The sequence below is a fragment of the Xiphophorus hellerii genome, chromosome 11 (genome assembly GCF_003331165.1).
Source record: "Xiphophorus hellerii strain 12219 chromosome 11, Xiphophorus_hellerii-4.1, whole genome shotgun sequence".
Lineage (NCBI taxonomy): Eukaryota > Metazoa > Chordata > Actinopteri > Cyprinodontiformes > Poeciliidae > Xiphophorus > Xiphophorus hellerii.
Window position 1 is genome coordinate 25,529,649 of NC_045682.1, and position 15,191 is coordinate 25,544,839.

General features: G+C 35.9%; 1 protein-coding gene across 1 annotated transcript in view; it reads left to right on the forward strand.

Annotated features, from left to right (window-relative positions):
* Positions 1–14,858, forward strand: part of nsg2 (neuronal vesicle trafficking associated 2) — a 32,971-nt gene extending 18,113 nt beyond the window's left edge. Inside the window, exons 4-5 of the mRNA XM_032576864.1 lie at positions 10,975–11,085; positions 13,412–14,858. Of these exons, the coding sequence (XP_032432755.1) occupies positions 10,975–11,085; positions 13,412–13,603 (303 nt within the window). The 3' untranslated portion in view covers positions 13,604–14,858. The remainder of the gene's footprint in view (positions 1–10,974; positions 11,086–13,411) is intronic.
* The last annotated feature ends 333 nt before the right edge of the window (positions 14,859–15,191 follow it).

Genomic DNA, 15,191 nt, shown 5'->3' on the forward strand with positions numbered 1-15,191 from the left:
ACATCTTAGGAACATCTCAAATTGAACATTTCATTATGGTCAAGCCATGTTACACATGAAGAATTACTTCAAACATTAACTTAATGAAAGGTAGTTTTTCCTTTACAATACTGTAGTCAAACATTAAATGTGATTACCTTCGCTTCCTCGTCTGATGATCTGTTTACTGCTGCCTGCCACTGAAAGGCGGCAGGAGGAAGGGACACCTGAGCAGTGCACTTATCGTAGGATGTAATGGTTTTTATTAATGCATTGTGCTTTTCAGTTTCAATGGCTGGTGTGATGCCAAAACGTAACAGTCTACCATGCACCATGGGAGATCACACGGCTTGTAAACTGCATTGTAACTCGCAGTTGTTTTCTGTTTAAAACAGATCCACAAATCTGACATGGAGGATTGACAGTATGTAGGTCATTGTTGAAAGAAAGTCAGAAGAATTCATGTTTTGCAGTTTTCCACAAGCCATTTAGGAGACACAACAAACATGTGGAGGAATGTGACCTTGTAATATAAAGCCAGAAATGCACTTGTTGCCGTACATACAAAACAATATGAATGGCAGAAAATTAGCACTCTGAAAAAAATTCCCTTGGTAAAGCATGGTGATGGCAGCATCATGATTTGAAATTAGCAGGGACAGGAAGCCAGTTAGAGCTGATAAAAAATGAATTGAGCTCAATACTGGAAGAAAATCTATTCCATACTTCATTAGTTTCATGAGTAAATTATCAAAGCTTTGTAGATATAAAGCTTTAATTGCCAGTTTAATCCACATAACTTTTTTTTCATCTAGGCAAGCTTCTGGGAAGCATATTAGAAATGTATGCATTAATCTTTAACCAAAAAACAACATTCAGGAGGGCAAAATGTTCCTGACTGAGAACTGCCAACAATGTAAGTGGAAACATGAATAACACAAACATGACTTCGGCAATTCAGACTGATAAAATGAAGGAACAAAGTGAGAGGTCATGGCGTTCCCTTTCCTCTGCCTAAGTCTTTCACTTTGCTGCTCCTGTTCTGACAAGCTGAGCCCTGGGAGCAATTAGGAAACGGCCTGACTGCAGAGGAACGGTCTGACCTGCCACTTCTTACTCCTCTGTTGTTTCCTCTTACTTTAACATTTGTCCTCACAATTGATCCATCTACTGTAGGCTGGCTCCAAGCTCTGCAGACATCAAATATTTACATTTTTAGGAGAGAACTCAAGATCAGTTTTAAAGCCACAAAGCAAATATATATAGTCACTTCTTCATTTTCAATTTGATCATCTGTTAAAACAAAAGATTAGTCAGGAAAAGATGTTTGCTGTTTGCACATTTTACTGTATTTAACTTTGAAGGTCTCACCATTTCTCAATTTAAACGAACTGTGAAAAATATCCGGCTGGGTGTTTTTAAGGCAGTTAACTGCTTACCGTATAACCTAAAAAAGTGCTAAAACTATTTAAAGAAAACTTATAAAACAGTCCACGGAAAAGCAAGCTTTCTGGTGAAAAGGTGTAAGCACAACTTGAATCTCTGGGGCAGGAGTTTCTCCATCTAGCAGAAATAACTCGGTGTAGGTGTGTTGTTGCGTAATTTCCATCAGCTATTCCTTACTGCAGTTTCAAGATTCCTTATTATATAGCATTTTTTATAACTGTTGCAATTGATTGGTTTTGTTATATTTATGTACTGTGTTGCAACAACCTTTGTCCAAGACAGATTTCTCCCACTGGAGAGTAAAGACAAACCTTGAACCTTCTAGAATTCACTGGCTGTGATTAAAAGATTTTTAATTTCAGTAAATAACCTCATGTTTTATGCTTTTATATGCTCAATTTCCAGTGCCTTGCAACTTTAAATAATTTTTCCTTTATCTGCATAACACCTTAAGTTATGTGTTTAATTTTTTTTTTTTTAGCACAGGACCCAAAAGCCTTGAGTTGACAATACAGAAGAGGAAAATGTGGTTTTATGAAATTATTTCAAATAAAAATAACTTTTGATAATTGTAAAATTAATTTTACTTGCTCAACAAAAATTTAGCAATTTTTTAATGAAAAAAAGTAACAATATGTTCATAGAAAATGCATCTTCAATTTATTGTTGATGCAAAACATAGAAAGGGCTTCACATGTCGGCCTTATTGAAACAAAGGTATACAGTTTCTTAACACTTTTGGGCTCCATGGTGAAAAACATAGTTTAACGCCTTCTGGGTTACTCTTGCTTCACAAGCAAATGTAATTAACTGGTTGCCTCGAATCTGAATTTAAGTAAAAGTTACCAAATGTTTGCATTCCTATTTACTATAAAATAAAATGTAAAAAAAGGTTCTGAATTCATTTTGTGCTAATAATATTTTCCATTTTAAGGAGCTGTTTGGTGAAGTAAAAAGATAAATCAAAAATGTCTCAAAATATATGCATAAAGATTATAGGTGCATCACATAGAAAACATGTAATTGTGATACCATTGCTCAATACTGGGATTGCAGTATTTATAATTAACCCAATTTTTTCTGACTCTTCTCTTGTTTTCCTTCATCACAAGTTTGGCAAATGGATAATGTATAAAAATATACATCATATCTGAGCGTCCAGGGTAGTCAGCGCCTGTCCAGCAGGCATAATTAACAGAAGGATGCTCATTTGTCTGGTAGATCAAAATGTGGAGTTTTTATATTTTCAGTCTTTGATGGGTCTCATAATTTAACCACTTCCTGTATTCTACATTCTGAATGTCTCTCCATGAACTGTCTCCAAGTAGAAATATCTGTCTCTTTTCATCACTTCTACTTTTATGTGTCATTTTTCATTCCTAAGCACTTTTCTTTCTTGAAATTATTCTGACTCAGCTATTGGGCTGTCAGTGCTCAGTGGATTAAAGGGCGACTTTCTCAAATGGTTTTCTGAAGGTTTGCTGAAAAAGCAAATGGTGTTAGTGCCAATAGCTGCTTTAAAAATGAGCATAATAAATAATATTGAAAAAGAATTTTAAAATCCAAAAGTGACAAGTAAATATACTGTAGTTTTTAATGATTTGTATTAAATTTATGATTTAGAAGGTACTAAGTATGCATGAAAAGAGAAAATAGTTTGGACTTTCATTCATTCGCTGTAGTCAAAGTGTTTTATGCACCAATATCTCTCTTTATTCCTTTTAGCTTAAGAGTAAGTTTTCACGACCCACTTAAGCTCTTGGTGTTTAAGAGAAAAGAATTGATTTCTGGGGTTTGGGATGTTTGACCTTTAATCATTTTGCAACTGTTTGTGTGTCTTTATCTCTTTAACGTTTCCTGATTTGTATTTATTCTTCAGCCCACCTGCTGCTTGATTGTTTACCCCAAGAGCACATTCTCCTCCAAGCAGAGTCTCAAAATAATGTGACATTGTGCATCGCCACAACCTTTGAAGTTTAGTCTCCATGGAGACCTAGGTTAATTGGGGTACATTAGCATAATTAGCAGCCATCTTCTGCTGAGCATGCAATGTGTTATTGGACCATGCATATTTTGTGAGTGTGTCCTTTAATGACAAATCTCCCAACGGAACAAACAATGTTGCAATTTTAGAATACATAATGGAGATCATTCCCACAATTGATCAAAAATAAAAATGAGGAATGTATTCAACTTGACCAAACTTTATTACATTTTAGAAAAATGGGATTTCTTTTTTTATTTATTGAAACCTTCAACTAAAGATTATGAGAAACAATTTTGAGATAATCACTCAGAATCAAGAATTTAATTCATGATTAATTAATCTGGTATGTATTTACTAATGATTAAGCTGAGGAAAAGTAACTCAGAAACAAATGCAGAAGGCAAAGGTCCCACTCTAACTCTACTTTACAACTACAGATTAATCTCTCTTTGACTCAGTGAGGAAAAAAAATGTACAAAAGCCTCAGATTGTGGATGTCCTTTGTGAAGCCACCTTCACTACTTTCAATGCTTACATCAAACATGCCTAAACATTTATTTTTGAAATAATCTACACAAACACTCCTCCTGCTCAGTCTTTTTTGACACTATTATTTCATAATTTTTGGGGAATATTTGGGAGTATTTTATGGATTCTCAATGAAATGCAACTTTGTTTTGGTGATTGTGAAGTCAAATTTGTATCCTAAGTACAACCCATGAGAGCATTCTTGCATTTTTCACCAGTCTTAAGATTTTAAAATGATTTTAGAGTGTATTTTGAAATCTAATGACAGCATAGGAGTTTAATAAAAGTTTTTTTCTGGATTTATCTAAAGACCATTGAGGACAATTGGAAGGATAAAAACAGTTAATCTATGGGAACAGTCAAATCTAAGGTGTCTAGGTGCTTTTAGATAACTTTCATTAGAAAAATCTGATGTGCAGTAAAGTCACACTTTTTTCAAATATAATCCTAACTTTCCTTAAAAATCATTTTTTGGGATTAAATGAAGGCTGTGTAAATCTCCAGGAAAAATAGGCCACATCCCTCTTTTCCTCTGGTGTGCAGAATTTAAATCTCGCTGTGCAGCACGTGAACTGCTGGATGTTATTTGGCATTGGATCAAATATTTTTTTCATTATTTTGAATTGAATTGACTAATAGATGAGTATAATTCAGTTCTTACATGTGTAATGTTCTTTTTACAGATATTAGGAATAAATTCTTCTACTTTGTGTTATTTAAGAATAATCTGTGGCATCTAAAATCCTTACTGTCGAAAGCTTGTTCAGATTAAAAATAAAATCCTGCCACTCTTTCTTTGCTGTCATTGCAAAGTGGAGGGGGATATTCAAGTGGAAAACATTTGCAACTTCTGGATAGGCATAGTCAGAGTGAGGAAGATTATATTTGATCATGCCTGAGAGAAATTAGACTTTTTTACCTAAAAACCTGAGTTTCGTGATCCAAGCATACACAGAAGTATAGTTAGTGAAGGGGTTTCTTGAATCCTAGGGGTGTGTTTGCATGAAAAAAAGGTTCTACATGAGGAAAATTCCTTTACACTCAATTAAAAAACACACTAGTTATTGTTTTTTTTGGTGTGAACGGAGTAGCCAATTGACTTCAGATGGATCTGTGCTCATGTGCTGACCTCGGCTGACCTTACACCCAAGCAGAATCTCGAGTTTCCTCAAGTTGACATTTTAACCAATCCGTGTTTTCATCAGGGATACGATGCGTCTCGACAGTGGAGTGTTTGTACTTTGCTGCCTGACTACGGTAGCCATGCTTGTGTCAACCGGATAAGCTGTCCTCCAGAGCCCAAATCCCTCTCCAGAGTCTCCTTGACATCCCACCAGCCTGTCTCAGATACTCGGCTCACAGGCAGCAGTCTCCCACAACACTCTGCTGTGTCACTCGTCTTTGTTTCGGCTGACTGAAAACAAAATAGAAATTCTCTCTTTGCTGAGAATCTTTGGGTAGAATGAAAACCTGAAACACAGGAGAAAAAGAAAATCAATAAATGATAGAACTGTCAAGGTTCATGCACAGCCTTGAAAAGTCTGAAGAAGACTGATTTTTTTTTTTTCTTAATGTTTCCAGATCTGGGTTAGTAGGGAAAAAATGAACTTTTTCATTTTTAGCACTGAAAGTCATTTGATTTCCAAGGCTTGATTTCTCATCTTCACTGTTCTAAAGAACAATAATGCTTAACAAATGCATTGATTTTTATTTAAACAATGCTTTCTCTTTGATTTTAACACTGTTCATGACAGTATTGGTTTCTGACTTACTGTTTTAAAGATTGATCTGAAAAATTTTCCAAAATCTTCTTTATCAGAAAACCTGTAAATTTTCACTGTTTGGACATAAAACCAGCATTTCCAGTTTTACAAAACAGATAAGAAATTGTAAAGATAATTTTCTCACATAATGCCACCCAGTTAGAGACCAAAGTTTGCTCATTATAACTGACATATTCTCTTCCTTTTTTTTAAACAACTGCAGTGAAATCATATCCCTTCTATACTTTTTTATTAAGCATTTTAGCCAACAGCAGAGATCATCAGATTTAAAAAGAGTATCTATTACTATGGTAGTTGCTGAACTTAACTGCCTCTGAACTGAAAGTCACTTTGACACAAATTGTACTGTTTTCATTTTGATATTCCAGGCCACCATCCACATCTGTCAATTGTGAATGACTATTAACTCCTCAAAACAAGATAGTCACATAGAAATGTGTTAAAATGTTGGTGGAAATTGTTCTGGGACTACATTTAATCAATACCACAACTATTGTCCAAACAAGGGTGATTGCTGGTGAATTGATATTGAACCTAAATTAGGTCTGATTGCTATAATTATCTTTTAAAAGGGCATTGTGCTTATAGTCTGTCTGCTGTTAGATCTTGAGTCAGAGTAACATTCTGACCTTTGCCTTAACTTGGTCAATCTCATTTAAGCTCTTCAGTTTTGTTTCGCACAATGAAAGGTCTCATTTTATATTGGCTAAACATAAAAGTCCAAACATTTCATTTCACATCCAGCTAATATATACTTCATGTATTCTTATTTTACAAGCATACAGTGTTTTGCAAAAGTATTCATGTTGCTTGAATGTTTTCACTTTTTACAAAGAATTTTGTTGAAATTTTATGTAATAGTGAAACATAAAAACCTGTTTTTAAACATTTTGAAATGTGTTATTGTCAATAGGAGGTAAAATTGCATCAGCATTGTCTCCTGGCTAGCCTTTCTGCCTGTCCACCTCACAGCTGCAACCAAAAAATGAAGGAATCTCCATCTACCTCTGGATCTCTCATACTCTGTCTGCCTTTCTGTTGTTGGTTTATTGTCTTTGTCTCCTGCTCTTTCATATCTCACTTTGCCTCCTCTGTCACTCAGTTTATCAAATAAGTTTCTCTGTACTGTCGCACTCCCACCTTTCTTTTTCACCCTTCGCACAGCCACACACCCCCACCCCCACACACACTCTTATTCCTTGAGAGAATATGAGGAGGTGTTTGCTCCTCCATATGGCCCGTCAGCTTACAGCGGTGAAAGCGTGGGTGGTGCGTTGCATTCTAACAACGCACAATGTTATTAAAAAAAGAAGGCCAATCATATGTGAAATGCTGGTGAAAACAGGCTGTGAAAAAAACCATTTAGAAAATGCCTTTGAACTTTTGATTTATCATGAAGCTATAAATAATTCAAGTAGAGTGTATTTTGTTGATAACACTCACTAGGATTTATAAAAAACCTGATTCACACTGAAGTAGTTTAAGGAAAAAAGGCAAGTAGTGAATTAGTCTATAAATCAAGTTATGACTAAAGCTGAAACAAGGAATATATATTAAAAACAAATAAAATGAGATGCAAAAAAATGTTTAAAAGATCTATTGAAAACTGCTGAAATGTGTGAGTACGTACTTGAAATGCAGTTCATTATTTCACCATAAATTAGCCATTTTAATGAAGATCCGTAATTAAGATGTCTAATTAAGCAAACTGTTCTCGCAGGCCCGTTTAAGCAAAAAGATTAACAGGGTTGTAACTTTTAGAACATAATCCTGGAGTGGAAAGAACAAAATTTGTCCATAAACCAACTGTAACAATATGGTCCAGGCCAAGTTTCTGACTGAGAAGTACAAAAAATCATAAGAGTTGTCCATGACGACAACTCACAGAGAGCCTTTACAAATACCTGAAATTAGGAAAACGTCTTCCTCTTGTTGCAAGTCTTCAAAGCTCTTTACACTATCATTGATTCATACACACATTCATACACATAGTGGTAATCTACACTGTAGCCAGTCATTGCCAATGAATGCTAGTGGGAAAAGACTCCAATCCTGAAAAAATAAAATAAAACAGCAGTTTGGAGTTTGTTCAAAGTTTGGTGGAGTTCATTAGAACAAGTCAGTGGCACACTGTGAGAATACAGTCTGGTTATATGAGAACATTATCAACCACTTTGGATGTTGTTGCAGACACTGTATTTAGGGTTTTGGCATCGTACATCAGCCCAAAAGCACCAAACATGTGAACCTCATTGTTACAATATGAGAGAGGTGTTTTTCAGCATGTGGTACTGGTAGAGTTTTACATTGTTTCTTGTCTAATTAGTGTTTGCATTGTGTGCTTCCACCTGCATTCAAGACAAACAAACTGTTATCTGTGATGCTCAGTAAATAGGTTGTGTTTGTGGTGATAGAGGTGTTGGAAAACACACCACTGTACAGTGATTGACTGCACCATGGGAAATAGTTTATAATTCTGTTTCCAGGCAGTTTTCCTGTATCTGTTTTTAGAGTTCCCCTGGGTTTTTCTCCTATATATGGTCCCTGCTTAGTGATACTAAATGTGTCCACTCTCTTTGTTTTATCCTTGAGGATAAAACAAGGGACCTGAAGAAGAATGTCATATCATGCATGGAGAAAATAATCTCTGAGCTGTGCTGATGCTCTGACAACATCCTTAGGTTTACAGCCGAGTTCAGTCGGGTCATGAATAATAGAGAAAGGTCACATTTTTTATGGATTTGTGCTCCACATGACCACTGCACCATCAATAGGGAATTTTGAGCAACTATTTAGTACAAGTGGTGAAGTATGTATTTGTTTCGACTGAAGGTGCAGTTAAGATGAACATTGATTTTATTGTTAAAAACAGTCATCGTCTCCCATCTTTAAATGTCATTAAATACTTTGTAAAAAAGTAAGGTGGTTTTGTTTGTGCTGATTTCATAATATGCTATGTTTTTTTTAATAAAACAGGGACTGGAATATGATTGAAAAATAAAACTCAGAAGGCTGTGGGTGGTCTTGGTATTTGGCCAATATTTGACCATTTGACATAAACACTGCAAATGCATATATGAAGTCAGATTAGGTTTATTCTGTTCCACTTGTACACAGACATGAATAATCTCCTCAGTCATTTATAACTGGAGACTTTATTTTATGTGTCTAAGCAAAGTACACAGATAGTAAACACTTCTGCTGCGTCCTCAGTGATCTGAGAGGCTTTACTATAATCCCTCTTCTTAATAAGACATTTAATTTCCATCACTATCGATTGATTCAAAAGAAGCCGTTGAGCGGGTCTTAATCAGTCACTTCCCGTCTGCTGTAGTTTCAAAAGGCGGGTCACAGTGACTTTAAATGCATCCTTTTAATGTATGGCACTGCGTGATGTGGGGAGATGTAATTTTGCAGAAGTATCAGAAGCAACGAACAGGGAGAGCCGTGTCCCTCAGTTGACACCGGGTAAACAGTCACTTAGCGTGCATGTCCCTGTCCGCCCTCATAACACTGCTGGAGACTGATGATCTTACTTGTGTAATTGCTCTGACATCTCACTGTGACAGATTGTGTGCAGAGCAGTAATCCAAAATGGCTGCGGCACTAGTCAAGGATAGAAAACAGAACATTAGAAATATTCAGCCATGAATGGAAAATTGGTTTCTTCAGCTGTATTACAACCAAAATCTGAAGCTGCGTTTTATTTTTCAGGATAAGAAAAGATGCAATCATAACTCAGTACTGCACAAATATCTATAGCTATCCTTTGAACTTGATTTGCATAATTTTAATTAAATGTTCACTCTAATTTATGAAATCAGGATGTCAAGTTGAAAATTTAAAGGGACATTCCCTTTTTTAAGTTATAGCCAACAGCAGTTTTATCTTGTCTACCAGGGAAAAGAATATTCTACAACTTTATCTACATTTGCATCGGTAGGTTTACTAGGGCTTTTGCTTGGTGTTAACTTTCTAATCCGCTCAAGAGACATTTGAGAACTGATAGGAGTATCTTATTCTGTGACATGACAGTTTAGTCAGATTACACACTTCCAATATTTTGGAAATCCACCAGTGACTTGTCAAAATAGGTTGTTTATTTCTATAGTTACCTTCAATAAAAGCAGCTCAAGTAGGGCAAATTTCAAATTTGAGGAAGTCATGCAAATTATGTTGTAATTTACAATATTCAATTGCTATAGTCATTAATAATTGAATATTACTGAAAAGTTACTGAAAAGTTCATTTCAGTAGCTAAATTCACAAAATGAAGCACATTTTATAGATCATTTACAAAGATTGTTTTCAAACCTTTGTTATGATTATTCCACTTACAGCTAATGAAAACATGGCATTTAAGATTAGACTGTTACAGCAAACCATTTACATATAGGCATATAGGCTTAATAAAACGTGTTTCATACCTGCTTAAAGGTTATTTATTAGTCACTTTTAATCTGCCAAATAATTCTTGTATGAACAGATAATTTATTGAACATGACTGTATAAATTTGAGATAAAAAAAATTCAAGTTATTGCTTCCTTATTTCCTGACTTATTTTTTGCAGTCTCAAGAGGTACACAAGTGAATCTAATGTCATGTAGTTAAAGTTTTATTATTCAAGTGGGTATAGTAAGCAGCACATCTTTATGTCTGTAAATAGTCTAAATGGGGCTGTTAAAAGCACACTCCAAGCGTGATTGGAGTAAAAAGAGGGATAAATGTGAAAAATCACCATATGCAAACTGCAAAATACTGCGGTAGAATCTATGATATTCTGGAGCGTTTGTGTTTTCCAAAAGCTTTGACAACCTTGTTGGAGTGCATGTTTTAAAGGTGGTTGATACTCACTAAGAACACATGTGGTATCACTACATATGCAGAGTATGAGGCCAGAAAAATAAAATACAAACAAAATCAAAACAAGAGGATTAAAGAAGATGTAACCCATCTTCTGATTCACCTCAGTAATTTTATATGTTGTATTTCTCTGAACCATGTAGTGTTAATAGAAACAAGGTAGCTTCAAAGCATATCTCATCTTGAGATATCCATCATGTAACTCAGCAGAACACCTTGCCTTGAGGAGCCATTGACCTCAGTCAGCAGCATCTTACCATTTATAATGACAGCATGCAGACACACTCCAGTGCACACACTCCATTTTTCTAACTATTGCATATACACACCAAATCCGCCATACTACTATGACAGACACACTGACCATGTGTTTGTTTCCCCTCCAGGTGACAATTCTGATCATCCTGGCCTTGGCCTTCCTCGCCTGCATCGTGTTCCTGGTGGTTTATAAAGCTTTCACTTACGACCACGCTTGCCCAGATGGATTCATTTATAAGGTAAGAGCTTTGAATAATCTCTCAAATGTTAGGCATTTTGAGGTGAAAAATGTAAACACAGGGAAAAAAATCTACATCACATGCTTGTCGCAGTGACTTTTGAGTACCATGAAATGGAAAGGATGGTCATACTTTGGCATACATTTTCAGTTATGTTGGTCAGTTTTAGTTCTGTTTTTTTTTTGGATACTTTACTCATTTGATCCACAGGACTTTTTCAATTTTGACAATAAGTTCCCTGGGAAAAAATTGTCTGTTGCCCAGATTTCTGTCTTCTTTTTTGGCTTGTGGTTAGGGACATTACTAATGTACGTACAGCGGTCAACCACTCAACAGATAAAGAAAACTATGTCTTTTGGAGAAGAAAAACAACAACAGGACTTGTTTTACATAAATACAGTGAGGGAAGATCTTCTGTTTACTCACTGCTAATTTGTTAAACATAAAGGAAAAAAATCTGTTTTTATATTCTGGTGAGAAACCGCCTTCCATCAAGTTATATTCTTTTTCTCCTCTTCATTGTACAAACTGTAACATCATTATTATTGCTCCCCAAAGGCTATGGTGAAAACTGTACATTTGCTCATATGTGAGGTATGTCAAACACTTAGGTCTAAAAACAAGCTTCCTAGGAAGGTTGCTAAACAGAATTATCCAGGCAGACCAAAAGATACATCAAACCAGTGTACATCATCAATAAAACTTACCATATAATCAAAATATGATAATTTTCCTCTTTGTTGAAGTGTGCCTTAAAAGTCACTTAAGCTATGGTAATTTGTCAAGCTGTACTCTTAGCTAGTAGAAGTGTCCCTGAGCAAAGCCCTCAATTCTGTGCCCTTGACTTTCCTCATCTTTCCTTTGTCACCTATCTAAATAAAGAAAAAAGGGTGAGTTCAGTCCCTTATGAGAGCAGATAAAAAAGCTACTCCTGACCTACTTTTGTATTCAGAGGTTAAGTTACAGGAGGAGACTCATGGTTTCTAGACAACCAGAGTCTTTCTTATGACCCGTGTAATCAGGTGTAATTTACTAAACAGCCGCAGACAATTAAATCTGCAGCCAGAAGTTATTAGCTATAGCTATGAAGGAGTGAATAGAAAAATTGTAGCCCTGTAGCTGTTTTATAATAATCAGTGTAAAATGTTGGATTTCCATAAGGCTGAGGTCAAAAGAAAATAGCTCTCAGATGCAGCACTGTTCAACAATTTGTTGCAGTAAAATCTGTTATTTTACGGTATATGAACAGATGCAGAACCAAGTTACTGTGCCATGGAGGAGGTCACCTTCCAAGTCCCTCAATATATCCTGGCTTTAAGGTAGAAAACATGAAATTTTAGTGCTTTGTTAGATTAAAGCCAGAATATCAAGGGAGAAAGATTAAAGTTTTTCACTAATCCTGACCTCAAATCCAGTAAAGCTGCCATGCGTTTAAAAACAACACATGGCAGTTGTTTTCTACATAGATATATCTACAACACACATTTACTTAGTGCTTGATTGCATAACATGACTGGTTGGGAAGGACCCAGATGCAGAGCAAAACATAAGTTGAAATCAAGCAGCATTATTTAATAAAATAAAGAACATAAATGACTGTCCAAGAACCCTGAACTGAATGGAAAAAAAGACAGATCCGGTAAAAACAATGAGGAGCTTAAATACTGAGGAGAAATGGAAATGACAAAGCAAACCAGAAGAATTGATTAGAGACAGATGGGAAACAGCTGAGGCAGAGTGAAGGCAGAGGGAATTTGGGGGATGGAAAACACCTGTGGAAGGGAGCAAACTACCAGGCTGAGGGAAGGTGATTGATAAACACTGGGGGGAAACTGACAATCAACACTAATCTAAGAAATCAAAATCCAAATGTACAAAGAACAAAATGCAAGAATAAACTAAGAAACTAAATACAAAGGAATTCAAATATATAGCAAGAGCTTTTGCACAATAATGAATACGGGGGACTGAAGACCAACAAGGAAATAATCAAAATACAAACATTGAAGGAAATGTGCAGATGAGATGTTAACAGTTCATCTTTCTGTTTGTTTTGGGCTTAGTAGCTGTACACTACATCATTTTTTTCATATTTATCTTGTAATTTTTCCATATTTATTTCAGCTAGACAAGCAAAAGTTTATCTGAGTGCCACTCTAGGCAGCCTTAGTAAGTTGACCTGTAACAGAGGAACAATACTACACACAATAGTAATGGTAAATCTGTTGAAATGACATTAAAATTGATGGAGGCATTGGTCCAAATTAGGTGCACGGAAGAAATACTTTGGTTTAATGGATATATCTGCTTCTTCTTTTTCTCACAGCATAAGCGGTGCATCCCTGCATCACTTGAGGCCTACTATGCTGCTCAAGATGCCAACTCACGGGGTCGTTTCTACACGGTGATCAGTCACTACAGCATGGCCAAGCAGACCACCTCGCACTCTGTCTCCCCCTGGCTGCCCGGAGGGGCAGCAGGCCACGAAGCTAAACCTCCAAGAGGCGAGGGCCACTGAACTCGCTGAACAAATGGTTTCCACATGTGAACAAAATCACATGAACATAAACCTAATAAAAACGAAATAAAAATGAAGGTAGATTAGTATGCAGAGACACAGACAAGTTAGTAAATATTTAGAACTGTAGACAAAAGAAACAACAAATATAGAGTAAAATCCTGCATGCAGACATTGAGTCAGTGTAGATTTTAGTTCATTTTTGGTAATTGCGACAGCAGTGGTTGAACACAAGCTAACAGAACTTCTCTTTGTTCTTGAAGGTATTTCCTTTCTCGTCTAAACAGAGTGCCGGGAAGTTCAGTTCCCTTTAAGTTAAACTCTGTGGACATGCAGGGACATGAACACTCTAAGACATAATCTGAACATGTTGTCTGAACACCTGTATGCTCATTTTCATTAGGAATTAACTTTGAGATCCAGTTAAAGTTCATACATGCACATGCTGCCCACTCATTACTCTTTTTACGCTTTCCTTTCATTTTTACTCTAATTTATAAATGTTTTGTAAGTGATTGCCATACTTTGTATAAAGCCACCAGTTACAGCGAAATGTCATGTTCCTTTAGTGTAGATTGTCTCTAACTCTTGTTTCTCAAGTGTTTTGAAGTATTACTGTAGGTACATAGAATTCCTGTTTTCTTTATTTTTTAAGTTGTATTTAACAAACATTTCTTGCCCACATCTCTGGCTTTGCATTTGAAGAAAACCTCTTCAGCCTATCAACCACATTCATATCTGCTCCAGTTGAAGATCATTTATGCGTTTATTGTTGATGTCTGAGAACTTGTACACTAAAATCATAATTTTCAGTGTTCTGTGCCATAAACCCAGCTACCCCCTAAAGTGTACATACATTTTGCATTGAGCCGAGCTTTGTGTGTATACATCGTAGTAACAGGTTATATTTTCTGATTAGATCTCTGAACATTTTGCCTCTGCTGCAGGGCTTGTAGTTTTCTGAAACATGATGTTAATGTTTTAAAAATGAGATGTGCTGGACATAACTGTCTCTCGCCAAGACTCTTCTGCTTTGTACTGTTACCTTCATAGATGGGCTTCAACTGCAGCTACATTTTATTTGTGTAACGCTTCTGTTCCCCTCAATTTGTAACGTTGGATATGTTGTCAAGAGCACTCCAGTGAGATATTGTGATGTCGTTAGATGTGCTGATACCTGACGTAATTTCTCAGTGTGCAATCTTGTCCCTGCTCTCTTTGTTTGAATTGAGAATAAAACAAGCTGTGACCTGTGTTGAGGGTCTGTCAGTCCTATTTAATGTTTGCTCTAATGTAGCTCCAAGGCAGTTCATGGTGATCAATAGTGGCTGTTTGTTTTTTTGTTATTATTATTATTAATTATTAATGTTATTATTATTATTTTGCTACATTCAAATTAAATTCCTCCTACGTTTGTTCTATCCACAATAACGAGGATTTGTGACAACACAGAGAGAACAAGGAAAATACCTGTGTCTTTAATGTCTGCTGGATGTTTTATTCATCCACACAATTCTCTGGGAATACAAGATAAGGCCTCTTTTTTGACTTATTTCTTAATTAGACAGGTGAAGCCATCAGTTTTGTG